This window comes from Pipra filicauda, unplaced genomic scaffold (genome assembly GCF_003945595.2).
Source record: "Pipra filicauda isolate LSUMZ 115617 unplaced genomic scaffold, ASM394559v2 scaffold94_size2452230_pilon, whole genome shotgun sequence".
Taxonomy (NCBI): Eukaryota; Metazoa; Chordata; class Aves; order Passeriformes; family Pipridae; genus Pipra; species Pipra filicauda.
Genome location: NW_024105142.1, coordinates 278915 through 295844, shown reverse-complemented (window position 1 = coordinate 295844; position 16930 = coordinate 278915). Strand labels below are relative to the sequence as shown.

The following is a 16930-nucleotide window of genomic DNA, read 5'->3' as shown; positions in this document are numbered from 1 at the left end:
CTGCAAATAATAATTGCTGTGATTAACTAGTACGAAATTACTCAGTCATTGCTCATTTTAATCTGGAACTTTAATTCAAAAAAGGCAGCACCCTTATTTATCTAACACTGATTAAAATACAGGACTGAATGAAGATCATCAGAAATTGCTCTGATGACTGACTGCTGAAAAGTCAGAAACCTTCCTGCAATGTATACTTTTAAACGATACTTGTATAAATGTAAAATTTAATATTTCATTCATGAGGGATTATGTATAAGTAAGGAAAAATGTAATTCACCCTGTCATGAACACTTTCATAAAAATATTTCAGGAATAATTGATAAAGGAATGTCTCCCTGAAGCTACAGAATTGCCCATCTATTGTCATACTTACACAAAGATATTTAATCATTTCACAATCATTGATATATTTATTTACCTAAAACCATTATAGAGTAGGAAAGAACTAATACCCCTCCTTCACAGGCAGATTAGACAGCCTTTCTAAGGTCATGCAATATTTTTTTGGGGTAAAGTGTAGACTAAAAGCTAGGTCTCAAATCCCAGAAACATATTTCATCTTTTGGATCATTCTCCTCTCCATGGCTCCTTTTAGCAAAACAGAAACATTACGGTCCTCCTAAAAAAAAAGCTAATGAACACAAAAAAAACCCAAAACCCAACAAAACTAACCCCAAAACTCAACAAACAAACAAACCCCTGCACTTGACCATATAAAGATGTTTGTATTGGTGCAAGTCAGCCTAAACTCATTCCGTGATCAGCAGAGAGAAAAAATGGAATTTTAAAGTTGTGATCCATCCACTCTAATTTAAATATATAAAATAAGACATTGTAATTTCTATCCTCTTGGCCATCCTGTGTGTGAATCTGGTGTAGATTGCAATTTTTTCTGGAAGAACTGGTACTTTTAAAGCTCTGACAGAATCATGGCTACAAAGCCTAGTAAAATTGCAATCATGTTGTTTGTGGCATAAATACACAGTCTGGTGATCTAATGTGACTTGTGATTTATTTTTTTAATTAATAATTTGGCAACGGAGCATTATCATGCTCTTCAAGTCTTAGACCTAACACCTACCTTTACCTACAACCTATCAGCTTATGTAGGATGTAGTGACAGAATTTCCACATCTAACATAGAATCCCTCATTTCCCTTATCGCACAGCTATCTTGTAAGGATTAATTATTTTTACAATTATTAGAAGATACAAGTGCCATAGAAATGTTATTATAAATGATGTGTGTCAAGTCTGGATGCTTATTTAAAAGGGCACTTAATTAATTTCTAGTAATTCCCAGATGAAACATAGATTGATATTTTTAAAATCTCAAATACCAACTGGATAACAAGATTTGGTTCTTTTTCAGATTCTTCACTTCAAAATCAACTCTTTTTTTTCCAAATACCACGTTTGGAGTTTCTGTTTCTGTAATTTTCCCTGCAAGTTTGCAGTCATTTGCAAATATTTACGCCCTGTATTTCAGCACACTGTGATCAGTAAATAGAAGATGATGGAGCTGATACAAATTTTAAAGTGGATTCCATATTTATTTTTCCATCATATTCATCAAATGCGAGGGTAGAGCTCACAGATATTTAAACTTACTTTATCTACCTCTGTGTTAGTGTGTTGGTGTAGACATTTCAGGACAGTGGAACAACAATTTTTATTTTTAATGGAGGGAAAAGACCTCACCTTGCCCCAAACAGTTGTCCAGCAAATGGATGGTTGCTTTCAATGGGGTTGTAAAGCAATATTGTAGGCATTGATCCTGCAGATCTCTTCACTTGCATTTCTTAGGTAAAAGTGTTCTCTAGATTTGTATGTTTGATTGTAGATATACTGAATTGGTGTTAATGTGCTCAACTTTTAGCAGATGAAGATGTTCGTGTTTCTATGTAAATCATCTTTAGATAATGAGTTAGCTCAATATACCAGCATATGCCTACAGAAAATGTGTTTAAACATCGTTCACTGAAACCTCAAGTAACAGACTTATTGGCAGATGAGCAAACTGCTCTCAGGCAAGGGAGGCTGATACACCCTGGTAGGTCTATCAGCACTGATCCCCTGCACGATTTCTACCATCCAGTGGGGGTTGACTGTCACTTTTTGGTCCCTACTGGTAATGCCAGGGAGCTTCTGAATGGAGTAGTCTGACAAGTAAAGATACCACAAGCCTTGTGTCCCCAGGTCTAGGCAGTAGCCAAGTGGAGCAGGTACTGCCAACAGGCACCACGGGACACGTGGTCTGACTCTGGTGGTTGGCACTCAGACCACCAAACACACACATGCACATGGAAAAGAGCCTCTCACTCAGAGGAATAGTTAGAAATCGAGTTTATTAAGAAGACAGGACAGACACAAGACATTGTCAGATGAGTATATTTGCCAGCCTGCTTACATGTTACCAGTCCCTTTTATTCCTTTTTCTAAACATCCCATAGTATGTGCAGGACAATGACAAGATGTTCTCCTTGGCATTCCATAATGAGTCCCACACCACTGCAGGCAGTGATGGTGAGCTAATGATGAATGCTGAAGAAAGACCACCCAGAACTCTTCCTACCCCAAAGGAAACTTTGTTTTGACCCATAGGATGGAGATGTGTCAGAAACAGAGAGAAAAACCCACAGGTAGTTAAGAAGACTAAAGATAGTGAGTTGCTCAGCAGTAAAAGAAACATCAGCTAATGATAAAATTGTCCATGCTGGAGAGTCTGTTGAAGGTAGGCATGCAGCTATAATCATTTCAAGGGAGATCAAGAATGGCTGGGAACATTTGAGACTTAAAAGTGAATTTATTAAATAGTAACTTGTACATGAAAGAAGCCAATGCATTTGTCCTCTCTTTTTTTCCTTTTATTTTGTTTAAGAGTGGTAGAATATGCTGCTCACAGTCAAATCTCTATCAACTGAAATTACAGCAGTAGAGATTATTAAATGCTATACAGTCAGACCCCGGATAGTCCTCTTGCACTGTGCTTTCACAATGAGAATTAGGAAGCAAAATCAGCATTAGTTTTGACCAAAACAGACTCTAAGAACTCCTTTTGCTTGATTAAGTTTTTGACACTGCAGACTACAGGATGTTAATTAAGAATCTTTACCATCTTTACTTCTCTGATGTGGTTCTTAAGTGGTTTCAAAGCTATTGTATTTTTCAGAAAGATAAGAGAAGATAGTTACAGAAAATTATTAGTGAAGCAGTAGGTCAGGTGAGATGACTATAGTGGTGCCTGTTGCCTGTAGCCTGTGAGTCTGTTGAAAGGCCATGGCCTAATGCTGTCCCATCACTGCAGGAGGCACTGGTCTGGCCTCTTTACCAGTTTCTGGGCTCTAGATTAATCTTCCATGTTCTTGGGTTTTATGCATGCTATAATATCATTATAGTAAGTGAAAAGTTCATTATCAGCTGCTAGAAAAGGCTTTTGCTCCATTTTTACTCAAAAAATTCAATTCTTTCTTTGGCCTTAGCTTTCATTTTCAGAGGAACCTTCCTCCGACTTTGGTGCAGAGTGTGTAGTATCATGTCTCCAGCACACAGAGGCTTGTAAAGAGGAGTTCCCCCCTTTCAGCCTGTTTGAACCTGGCTGGAAGCCTGCCAAGATATCCTGACAGGACAGCACTGTATGGGAACAGCAGCTGAAAAAATTAAGGCTTTGTTAGCACAAGACTTGCTACTTCAGCTGTGATGCTCTAAGGACAGAGCTGTTCTGCTTACTCAGCTCCATCCCAGGGACTTTCGCACTGTAATCCACTCCACGACGTTTGGCCTCAGGTTTCATTGTTTGGTGGATTTCTCTCAATTTTCTCTCAATTTCTCTCTTAATTTAAAGGTAAATTGAGAGGTACAAATTCATAGTCTACACTTTGACTTAACAATCAGGCAGTGCCGCTTGTGCTGCTGTTTATTTTAGGGGTTCACATGAGTACATGTATCTCCCATGTAGTGAGCTCACATGAGGCAAGTTTGTGTGGGTTGTAAAGTATCTAGACTGTGTCTGGGAGAAAAGCTAAACTTCTTTCACTCCACACGCTGAGTTAAGGTATGAGATAATTTCATTTCTGACAGTCTTTGGAAAATATTATTTTATCCCACCATGGGTGAAAAAGGGTCTTCCACTCTTTGTTGTGATTCCATTTTCTAATTTCAGAGACCACACAGCCACTATTTCAAGCAGGCACAGTAAATAAAGCATTGTAAGTGGAATCACGCTCCAACCAAATTTAGGTGGTAGCAAACATAAAATAATATCTGAAAACACATCAAACTGAGGGTGGAATATTCCTTCTTTATGCATTTTTAAGGGTTTTTTTTTTTTTGTTAGCTCTATATTCCTTCAAGTTTTAGTAATTGTATCTGCAAGAAGGGAAGTATTTTGTCAAAAACTGGATTCCATTTTTCCTGCACTTGGGCAAAACACTCAAATCAATCTACCCTTTAGTGGATAAGTTGAACAGCACTGGGCTGTATGTATCTAATCCTGCCCCCCTCTTTTAATTTTTTTTTTAATAAAATATGTGGTCCATGGACTTTTGCATAGTGCGTCTGCACAGTGTAATTTAATGTGCCCTTCTGTGAACTTTCATGCAGAAAATGTCAGTTAGTTACAAACCTAAACAATACAAGACATTGCCCTAACAATTCCATCTTCAGAAAGGTTAGTGTGTGGGCTTTTTTGATAATGTGGGAATTATTGAGATAGCTTATTTGAAAGGTGGTGAAGGAGAGGAAAATCCTGTGCAGATGGAGAAATAAGATTTTTTTTTTAACTGGGGTTTTAGCAATTCAGAGTACTTTGAAAAGATGTTGTATCAGTGACATGAGACAATTGAACAGTATTTTACCTATTAAAAATAAAATGTTCTCGATAGTAATAGGGGCTTGTATTCTAACCCTGCTAGTATAAACCATCTATATTGTAACTGCTGCATTCTTTTTTAGTTTTTGCGCATTTCACTTAATGTATATTTGGGTTTCTTGTGTGCTATTACTGGTAGTACTTGATATAAATCCAGTTTAATCAATCCAGAAACTCATTTTCTTTTTAACATTTTCCAGCTCCCTGTTTCGCTCTGCTTCTCCATAATGTTAGAAGATTCTCCAAAGGCACCAACATGGGAATTTACAGACTCTTCACTAACCATGGATAATGCCATTCAATTTTGACATAGGTCAAAATAGCAATGTCCATGTTCAGGAGGTTAGCTTGAAAAAAACCCTTCAAATAAGATTATCACAGTGGTCTGCAATTGTTATTAATAACTTGAGATGTAAATTGTCACTGGATTCTAAACTACATATAAGTGATATGTTTCTATATTTTTCTCTAAAAAAACCCAGATTCTTTTTCCCATGCTACTTAGACAAACCCATAGTTTAGGATCGTATTTATCTCTGCTGAAATTTTTTTTGGATTTCACCTTATGTGTGTCAGTTGGCACATATATTTTTGGAGTTTTGTTGGAGATAGGGGCAGTGGGAAAGGGGATTTTTTTCTCCTCCAAGTGAAGGATTGCCATACAGCTGTGAGACACTCTTAATTAAGTCAGAGTAAGCTACATCAGATGGGCTGGTATCTGAGTACACTGTGAAGACAGCTGAGCTGTCACTGCTTTACTTTAATTAGACTTTTAATATTTCATCCCTTACTGCCCAAGGTGTGACCTGTCAAGCTTCTGAGAGGCTGCCCCTTCCTGACAGAGGTGCAGTGCTGAGCCCAGGACTGGCACACACTTCTATCCAATTTATGTACAATCACTTGGTGGGTTTGTGGTCTTCGCTTTCTTGATGTGCTTGTTGTCTGCAAGAACAGAATATAACTGATCTGTTGCTGTTAAAGGATATTTTGAGTTGTTAAATAGTTCATCAAAAGCCAGCCCACATCTCCTGATCCTAATCTTTCACAGTGGTTTGACAGTGTCTAGCAGTTTTTTCCTCTTTAAAACTTGATTTATTAGTAAAGTTTAAGAGGCAAAAAACCCCAGCTGGATATAGAACAGGGATCCAAAAGAGTGTGCATTTACCCAAACTGGATTGAGCTGACTTCGTGTCTTTCCGTGTCTGAATAGAGACTGTCCTCTTCCCCCGTCATGATTCTCCCTTTCCCAGCTCCCTGTTCTTCGTTCCCTTGTCCCCAGAAGGTCCTCCGAAACGCAGCCAGGCAGGGAGTACGAGTGGGAAAAGCAGGCGGCAGCTTTTGTGAATTCTCAGGGAACTACTTGTCGCGTCTGGGGGTGCTTTGTGCCATCCTCGGCAGCTCCTTCTCAGGAGTGAGTATCATTAGAGAGTTAATTACCCCATGCAAAGACCCGTTGCCACTGATAGAGAAATACATACGACTGTAAGTTTTTCGCGTCTAGGGTTTGCTATTAAGTATGTAAACAGCGTTCAAGCTGCATTTTGACAACTGGCTCCCCCTCGGTGTTGATCAGAGCAGTGCGTACCCTGCAGCTGGAGCACTGAACCAGAGCTGCGCTGCTGCTGTTTGATGCAGTTCCTGGGGGACACTGAAATGTTTCATACACAAAGCTGTTTGATCTCTGGCTCTATATTCTTTGACACTGCCTTAGCGTAGCCCAGTTTCTTGGCTTTCACAAAGCACGTTTCTATGTTTAACACCACCTGCAGAACCCCAAAGCCTTGCATTGGTGGATCACAAGCCAAAGTAGCCAAAGTGCCTTTTGTCTCTGTAATAAAGTTGCATAAACCATAAACCTACAGATCATTATATGGAACCACGTAATGAACCTCTTCAATCATTTCCTAAGCAGCGGAAAACCCTATTGGAAAGCAAGAGATATTAATATTTATTATAAAATCCGTTGATTGTCATCAGAAGAAATAAAATTGTTCAGACGGAGAGCAAAACTATTCTTCAGGAATAAAGACCCAGATAAAATCTGAAAGTTTTATTTCATCTCTGGAATAGCTAACCAACCTTACTTGTTTTGCTTTTACAAAGTACATTAAGAAATACATAAATAATGATTTTTCTGTCTGAATCCTACTAATGGCTCTGTTCTGGGGCATATAGTCTCTTCACCCTCTCTGTATTTTGCAGCTCCCTCTGTCTTAAATTACACTATCAGTGCACAGGGACATCAGTGATTCATTATAATTTATAGCAGTGAGAGCTGAAATAGTCCCCGTCCTAAGTTTCCCAGATTGTGATGTAGTTTGTGGCACCGGGAAAGTACAGCTGAGAAGCAGGACCCATTCTTCAACACGCATATAGTATGGGATGCAACTTCAGCAAAGTGTCCTAAGGGAATTATAAACAAAGAATCTAATTGGAATAATTGTGGCTATAAGTAAACCTCTCAGTTCAAATTTGTATTTAGCAGGGAGTGAAGGTTGTGATCATAGCAAAAATGTCTTTAGGATTAAATGACAGTAGATATAATTTCCATCTGGTGTTTCCATGAAAATATGAAACTGAAAATAGAAAAAAATAGTGCAAGTTCACGTTTCCACTTTTTTTTCACCAGTACTTCTTCAATAAAAATGTGGGTTTAGCTTGATTAACACATTTTTACATTATTGTTTAATTTACTGTGTTGAAAACAATATATTAATTAAAATAATAAATTAATTAAAAACCAATTTTAAGGTTATTTTTACATTTTTATACTGTCAGAGGACAGATTGATGAGACATTTAATTTAGTGGGGAAAAAAAAGAATTTAAAATAGAACGAAAAATTTCATGCATGCCAAAGAATTGTTTTACTTTCTTGGTGTTCTTCTAAAAATGATATTTTCAATTTGACATGCTCCTTTTTGGTTAGCAACCTGAAAAAATAGTTATCCCCACAACTTTAGTAAAAACCAAAGGGAAAGTGGATTTACTACATTTTCTTTTTCTGACTGAATACAAACAGTGCATACATAGTCAACATCAGGTTCGATCAATCTCTTTCTCAGGCCTTTTAATAGTTTAATCAACTGTTTTACACAATTTACACCAAATTTGAAGCAAACTCCGCATGTTGAGCTTCGCAATCGACATTCGCATTACAGGTTCCAATTATTGTTTTCCTGGTTTGTGAAGCACTGAGGATTACACCTCAGATTCCGGCACAACAGTAACCATTACAAAGCAATACTGATCCATTCCTTTTTCCCACCTTCTACTCTCTCCAGAGCTACATCTACAATGATCCTATCAGGTACTACGCGAGGCGGAACCCCAAAGAACGAGCTCCTCCTTTGGCCCGTCCATCAAAATCCCAACAACAGCTCGCTGAGAACCTCCGTGGGAGGACCTTCAGCCAGAGCCAGATGGAGAAGTTCTCACCAGAGTCAGAAATGGGGCTCGACCAAAAAACCCTGATGGCTGCGCTGCACACCTACATCACCCAGAACTTGTCAGCACAAAGCAGTGACAAAAGCCCTCACAGCAGGACTAAAGGGTCTCAGGTTTATGCTGATAGATTCTACTCCACACAAGGCAGTCCTTTTGATGGAAGTTTTGCCAAAGGAAAAGGAGAAGATTTTAAAATGAAGAAGCTGTTCCAGCCAAGGCCTGCTTCTGGAGTGCTGAGGCCAACCCCTGAGGTGCTGAGTCATAAATCTGCTTCCCAGGATGATCCCAAGGACCCTCTGACTGTAGTGGATGGTAAAGTTGATATTTACTTATTTTAGCTTGTCTGAAGTTTCCCTCATGCTCAGTGAACATTTTTGAGAGAAAGAAAACAAAATTAGACAGTTGATATATCTCCTACTATTGGCATATTTATATCTACCATAAGACAGTAACAATGTTCACCATTCTAACTACTCTTTCCCTGCAAACATCTACCCACATTCTTCAACCCACCCTCCATATGCATGCAGAAATATATGGCACTCAGTAAGACAGAGCATTTATGTAACTTGTTATATTTTCAAAGCATTTTACAAACAGCACGTAATTATGGTTATATCTTTGCTATCAAATCTGTTTTCGTGCAGTCATCCCACACTGTATAAAGGTAATTTGAAATGCCTGGTTTTGTTCCATATCTCTTTATTTAACTAGAAATTCAAGGACCATGGGTAAAATTTGAAGTCAAGCACAGAAGTGAGATAAATTCTGGCACAGAACAAGGAGAAGGAAGGAGTCTGTCAATTCCATGACTAATACAGGAGGGTGGCGTTGTGTTTAGTTTTGTCTGGACATTCTGTAACAAACAATCCATTTGCTGGATTTTCATCTATTTTTTGCAAATGCTGTTTAAAAATTACCAGATCCTGGTTTCTTTTGTACATGATAGTTTGACAAATATTTAAATGAAGATGGAGGGTAACATTCCACAAGATTCTGTGATAAGCTTTAAGCACTGCTTTGTATAATGAATCTTGGGGATCACATAGACTTTATAATTCTGATTAATTTTGTTGTTACTTTAAATTAATCTTAATATTGATGTTATTCCAGTGGTTCAGAATGCTTGAAAAATGAAAGAATTGATCCTCAGCCATTGTCAAGCACCTGCATCTGTTACACTGCAGTCACCACTGTCCCAGAGGATTTTGGTGATATGTATTTCCTTACATCCCTCTTGTAGTTATCATCCATAAAGTGTAATGTTCTTTGATTTGTTTTGTTGTTGGTTAAAACAAAATCAACAAACCCCAAAACCAGAACGCACACAAACACATAGAAATGTCAAAGTTGCAGCAGAGGAATGATAATTCTTGCAATCTACAGGATGCTCAAAAGTCAAAGCATTCTTGGTATGGTGCCCAGAGATAATAGGTTTCAAGGAACGAACTATAATGTAAAATCAAATCCAGGTGGCACTGTAAGTCTCTTGCACAGGTTAGACAATTTTGTTGCTAGACTCAAAACAAACTAGGCACACGCTGGTTTCATTATCCTCCAGCTGTTCCACTTCACCTTTCCTGGTAGGAGCCAACCGGGAAAAAAATGCTTAACACTTACGGGGAATAACATGTTTCACAATTCACTGGGTTGTACTACTTTGACTTCTCATACATAATATGCCCTGTAGGAACTTCTGCCATGGCAGTTGCTTTTAAATGTTGCATTGACATAACATTATGAATTGAGTAGAAAATAATATGGTTTCCTTTGTATTTTTGAGCCACTTAATAGTCTCATAAGTAAGTGGTGAGGACAGATCCCAGTGTATTCATTGCTTAAAATGCTGTCCATTGGAATGGTGGTGGTTTGGGTACAGGTTTCCCAGGCTGACTGCTTCATCTCCTTCTGCTTTTAACCTTTCTCCTACCTCTCTGGTGCTTCAGGGTTCTTGTACACTTGCAGGTTGTTTCTCTCTTGCACTCTGTAAACCACAGAACTCTTAAAAAGCTGGAAAGCATGAGATACTCAGTTCTCTGCTGCATCTGACACAAGATTAGATAAAGGAACTGGACTGGGAGAACAATCCAGAAGGTACTGAGCCGATTAGTCCTGAGAATTGCTGCAAAACAGTGGCAGGTAAATCTGCTAACAAGGCACCCTGAGGGAGAAATAAAAGAGAAGAAAATGTGGAGCTATTTTTCTATCAGATTTGGAAGCTGTTACCTCTAGGAGTAGTGTGATGTGCGTGGGTACTGCCTTTGTAGTCACTGTGCAATACTGGAATTGTTAATCTCTCTTCTGCGCCAGCTGTATTTAGAATTTAGCTTGGTTTTATGTGGTTTGTTTTAGTCTACTCATTGTTGATGTGTTAAATATTACAGAACACATCTCTCTGTTGCTTTGAAAAGGTCAAAAAATTAGTAATTCAGATGTCTTTAAAAAAATAGCAAACTTCCATGTTTATGGAAGAAAGATGTTTTTGTACATCCTCTGCCTTGCAGAGCTGGGATCACCATTCCATACGGCACTCAGCTGCTGTGTACACTTAATGTGTGGTCAGTGGGGTGATGGGGTTGAAGAAGACAGACCACTGTGTGAGACTTCTAACAAAGTTACTGCTGCCATACCATGTGTTGGTCAGGCAAGTTGGCTTTGGTACTTGTGCCAGTGGAGTATGAGGCATGATTTACTTGCTATACAATAAAAAGCTGTTTTCCCTTCATAAGGTGCCGATGTTAACTACTAGGGAATTATACTAAAAATTATATTAAAAATTACATCACCTAGGGTATATATGCCTTTATTGTCATCATGGTTCCAAGGCAACTATGAAAGGCAACTTGCATTCTTCACGTGGAAAGCTGGAGCTAAGGGAGAAATCTGGTTTGTAGTACAAGCCCTGTGAAACATGGCTGACATTGCTGAGTCCCTTCAGAAGGGGTCAGTTGGAGAGCATAAAGTGCACAAGTACGTGTATGTTCGAGCACCTTTGCTGCTTAAGTGCTGTACCATTGTAGTATCCATCTGCTTTTTAGTCTTTCTCCAACAATATTTTCAGATTTTATACATTCACCGTATTACCGAAAGGTGTTTGTAAACAGATGCACTGATGTTTATCTGTGTATCAGCCTTATCCAATAATTTGGAAATTATTGCAGACATGAACAAGTGCCATAACAAGAAGTGGAAACATCCATATTTAATATGGACATGGATTAACATCGTATCAGTAGCCTCATGAAGTTATCAAGATTCTTCACGTAGACCTACATTTCACCAGGCTGTTACACTTTGGTGACTGTCCCTCCTAGTGTACTAAAAACATGAAGTTCCTCATACTTAATGGCTTTGGTTGTTGCCTTTGGTCCTAAATTATATGCTTAATATAATTATATGCCAAAAGTAGCATATAATGCCAAAGTTTTACTCATTTCAACACAGGCATTTAGGAGTTCATTTGATGAACTGTGCCCAGGTGGCAATGGCCAGGGCAGGAATGTTCCTCCCACCAGCATGGGAGGAACAGGAGGCTCCACTATATAACATTGCGTTTTAGTGAACCAGGAGGACCTGCAGTGAGCCTTATCTCAGCATTATGGATGAGGGCCTGTGGCCATTTTTTTTCTCATGTTATTCCCTGCCCTGTTCCCCCATTCCCATTTTGTTTGACATTGAACCTTTTTTTTTTTTTAATTGACTATGAACCTATGGAAGTGGGCTGGAGAGATAAGATTTGGCTAAGACAATAGGTACAGAAAAAAGTTAGTTTGGAAAAAAGGAAACGGAATGGAAATGACAAAGCTACATTGACTGCAGTTGTTGAGCAGCTCAGTAGTTGGTCTTGACAGCTGGCTCTGAATCAAATGAAATAAACAAAAATCTAGTAGTGTTACATTAATATAACTCTTTTAATTATATATGTCCTGAAATATAATTCTCTTTTAAGATTTGTCTTCAATGATGTTTTATTTGTAAAATTTTAGTTTGGATTCGGATCTGACATATATTCTCTTTTCTGACTTTATTAGCTCTGCTTCAATAATTTAGGTTTTTCTGTCAAGATATTGCCCAATAGTTCTATAAAACATAAGAACAGAAATTATACCTAAGAAGGCACAAGGCTCCTGTGGTAATCTGGCAGTACTGTTTCTTCCAACAGCTTAATTTTCAGCATTGCTGCCATATGCAAGTGGCCATCTGCCAGGTAGTTGTTGTGCTTCTTGAAAAAGTTTCTTGAACTCAGGTTAATCAAGTCTATTGAAAACTTTAGTTGCAGTTTGGATCAATTTGCTCTTGTAGATCACCTTTCTAAATGAAAGCATTTGGTCATTATGTTTTTACTGTATTGTTAAATTCATAAAGGGGATCGATACAATAAAATGAAATGTGGAAAGGAAAGTATTCAAAGTTTTCTCTGAAGTGTTGCTAAACTTCCATCAAACTTCCATATTAATTTTGCTGCCTCCAAGTATCTTGGCCAAGAGAATTTGGCACAAATTGTGAGTTTAAGTCTTTGACTCATTGCTGAACACTTTCCTGTACAAAGCACTCCACTATTTCGGTATGGTAGCAAAATCTTTGTCGGCTGTCACAGTTTGAAGTAACATCACAGATTTAACCTGTCTTTTTTATTGATAGTTGCATGTAAATGTGCTTAAAACTATCTTTTTTTAAGGTAAATTTCAAAAGTTCACAGCTTAAAAAGTCAGCTGAATTTTATAATTAAATCAGTATAATTTTGTAATAACATCATGGTGGATTATTGGAAAGATGTTTCCTCTTCACCTGGAATAGAAAGTAAATCAGAACCACCTTCCCCATGTGTCAACATGCTCTTTGAATCACAATGAACCTATTATTTAAGCTGTTTAAGTTTTTTTGCTTTATATGGACTAACTAGTTAAGGGAAAATGGCATTTTGTTGGGTTGTTGAATTATGGGCCAGGTTGGAGGAAGTTAATCTTTGCCTTGAGATGGCAGTGGGAAGCTGATAGTTAGCTGCTGGCTCTCACCTCTTCAGTTAACACTGAGGGGTCCAAAAGCTGACAGATGTATCCAAAGTCTTGGCATCTTTTTGCCAATGATAAATAATCCTTGATGCTTGTCTCCCTACAAAATCAGAGATATTCTACTGCCTCTTCCCTGGAGCAGAAAAGTTTCTTGACTACACCTACTTTTTCCTGGTCTCTACCTACTTCTTTCTGCTTTGCTATGAAAAAAAAAATAAATCCTTCTTTTTAGCCCTTCTTACATCAGTTTTATTTTTCCTGCTTTCCTACTTTTTAATTCACATTATGTAAACCTGAAAGCTGACAGCATGGTCCCAAAGTCTTGTTTAAAGATGATGATGAACACATCCAATCACAGGGCTTAACAGGGAGAATGTCACTATTGAGAAAAAACACTGAATATTGTCTTCACACTGCTTTTATGTAAATTCATACATTCAACAGAGATTTAAAAGCAGTCCATATCTTCCTACACAATACTGCCTATGAGAAAGAGTTTTATTGCTTGCATGCATATGCATGTGTGTGCTAAAATCCTTATCAAAATGAATAAACAGAACAGAGGCATGACTGAAAATGGTTTTGGTAGGCTACAGTAAAGCCCTACTTTTAGTTTCTCATACTCCAAGGGACATTAGGCTGAGTTTTGCAGAGTTATACAGACTGGTACTGAAATATAGATGCAATATATACAGTCAGAAAACTGCATTCCCTGAAGAGCTGTTATGCTCCATCTTCTGACTCACCCTTAATATCCATTGTCCTTGAATCTTCTTATCTTCAAAAGGTTTATCACATCCAGGTTGTTTTGTTGTTTTGGGTTTTTTTTGTTTTCTTCCTCAATGTGACTGGTAAAACATTCACAGATGACAAACCAAAACAAGTTTTATATATATATATATATATATATATATATATCTTTGAGAAAATACATAAGTTCCAAGAGAAATCAGTAAAGTTTAGAAGGGTTTTTTTTTCATATCCATGTATGTAATGGATATATATCTATATCCACTTCTAACTGAAGAGGAGCTTTTTGATTGAAGGAAAAAATATCTGACTCTCATTTTTTTTCCCCAGAAGTCTGTATAGCTCTTCATCTTGCAAAGAACAAATCAACAAAGAAACTTGATCTCTAAGACACAGTAGTGTTGTTTGCACTGTTTTGCAGCTAAAAAAAATTTAAGCTACCCCAACACGTTTCTTCGGTGTTTTTAGTCAGTCTAGGCTAGAAATGCTCTTCTTGTAAGGAAAAAGTGATAATTTTATGCCCTCTCTCTAGGACAACTTGCTGGATTGTAGTGGCATACATCACCCATTCCTGACACAGATTCACCTTGTCATAAACTTTAACATCCATTTAATGTAGCATGAATGTGTATGCCTTCCTTTAGAAAACAGATGCTCTCTGTGAAGGAAAAGCTGTCTTTTGGGAAAAACAAAAGATGCTTTCTGATATAGGCACAGGTGCTTCATGTGTGCAGCTAAATCATGTGCTTGTGCTGTTTTGTGATCCAGAGACACTTATTAAAGATGTATTGAAGGACCTAGAGAAACATCAAGTGAATGTGGAGAATCTCAGCTCAACAGAACTGGATGAGATCGCTGATACTATCGCCACTGCAATTCAGAGTGTTGACATTCAGCAAGAAACACAAAATGGTGCTGGAAAAACCAGAGAAGACAAAACAGAAGCACAAACAAAGAAAGGAGATTCTCAAGGAAAGGCAGAGTTTCAGATGGGATTAATGGAAAACAGCATTAATATACCAGGTATTCATTATAAGAGTTAAGTACAACAAAAAACCAGGTGTCCCAAATTTTCCTCTATTGTTTCACATTAGTCCCAGACTTCTAAAAATCCATTTTAAAGAAGTTGTGAGGGAAATTTCTGTATTTCCCCAAAGGCTGAAGAATTTTAGCTTTGTTCTTTTCTTTTTACAATGGGTTATTTACAAAAAAAAATCTGTTTGTGAACACTTGACCTTCAAGCTTCTCAAACAAGATAACCCTACACACACAATTATATTGAAATACAAATCGCTTTATGCTGTTTGGTCTAATTTCCTATTCTTGAGAATGAGATATTTAAGCAAAATGATAATGAAAATTATTATATTACAAGATGTATTTCAAAACATGGGAAAAAATGTTTTACAGGTATTTATTCTTTAATGTGCCACAATTACTTGCGGAAGAAAATCTGAGACAAGTAGAGGTACAAAACCACTCATTCCCTTTCCTGCTTAGGGAATAAAAAGAGTTATTATGGTTATTTGCTTCTGTCTGCATATATATTTTCCTGGTGATGCAGATTCAGGAGCTACAGTAATTGCCATTAATGAGTGGATACCACAGTGGGACTTGTTATCAGTCAGTCATTCTCTATTTTAGGAATGTTATAATATCTAGGACACCAGAAATGTATACTATAAATCATAAACAGTTATTTTAACTTACTGTCTTTTTTTCATGGTGTTATACTGAAATCCTTACTAGTTAGGAATATTCTGGTTATTTTAATTGCCAAATCTGTTTATATATTAGAAGGACCAAACCAAATCACGCTGAGAAAGAAGAATAATACCCAGTTCATACATCGAAAAGCCAGCATTATTTGACTGAGGTTAAGGAAGTGACTGAATATCATCACTGTAGTTGAACTGTAATATGGTTTTGGTGAATGATATCTATTGAAATAAGTCATCTTCTTCCACCAAAACATGTATGAGGGATGTATACGTTTCCTTTTTTTTTTTTTTACTCTAAATGTTCATTCACCTAGAGCAATTTCATAGGAGTTTTTTGCTTAGATATTGTTTAACTGATATGACAACTGGACACTTAATTAGCAAAATAACACTATTACTTAGGCTCTTGAAGTACTCTGTCTATTGATCTTGCATTAATTTGCTATCAAAGTGGGGTTAGAATAACAATAACAAATTATACAGTGCTCTTTACTGTGCCCTTTCAGCTTTGATGTCTTAATGTTTAAATTACATAAAAAGGCCACTGCTACAAAGCAGCCTATGAGAGTCTTTGTTTTGTACATCATGTTTGCCCTTCATAACTATATATTGGTGTTTTTCATATCCTACAGACAATGGAGTGCATGAAGCCAGTGCAAGAACTGATAAAGAGGTAGAGTACCAGTATTTTAATAAAACAAGTATTTCATCTCAGAATATCAGGTTTCTATGCAGTGAAGGTCAAAGACACAATTCTGAAATGTAAGACTTGTTCTGTGTTTTCTGTGGCTATGATTCAATATCACAAATAGGCAAGTTGTTGTTGATGCATTGAAATATCAAATGAACGTTGATTTAAATCTTAATCAAAATTAGTTTTGCTGTTCAAAAAAGCAAAATCAAGTCCTTTTTTGCCTTTCTTTAATTTGTAAATAGAGATAATTCATAACAGATTCCCAAAGTTCAGGCAAATTAAGGTTTTTCTTCAAGTTAATAAATTTTGAGTATTGAGGTGTTCTTGAAAACACTCTTCCCTGTCCTTTGGCTCTTAGCTCTGGTGAACGTAAGCATCCTTACCCAGATAATCTTACCGGTTTTCAGAAGTGAATGAGTAAATATATTCCCTCT

General features: G+C 37.3%; 1 protein-coding gene across 1 annotated transcript in view; it reads left to right on the top strand.

Moving 5' to 3' along the window:
* LOC113987717 (receptor-type tyrosine-protein phosphatase N2-like) overlaps positions 1-16930 on the top strand; it is a 338497-nt gene that overhangs the window by 165378 nt on the left and 156189 nt on the right. The window contains exons 6-8 of the mRNA XM_027720726.2: positions 8157-8631; positions 14850-15104; positions 16435-16475. Coding sequence (XP_027576527.2) covers positions 8157-8631; positions 14850-15104; positions 16435-16475 — 771 coding nt within the window. The remainder of the gene's footprint in view (positions 1-8156; positions 8632-14849; positions 15105-16434; positions 16476-16930) is intronic.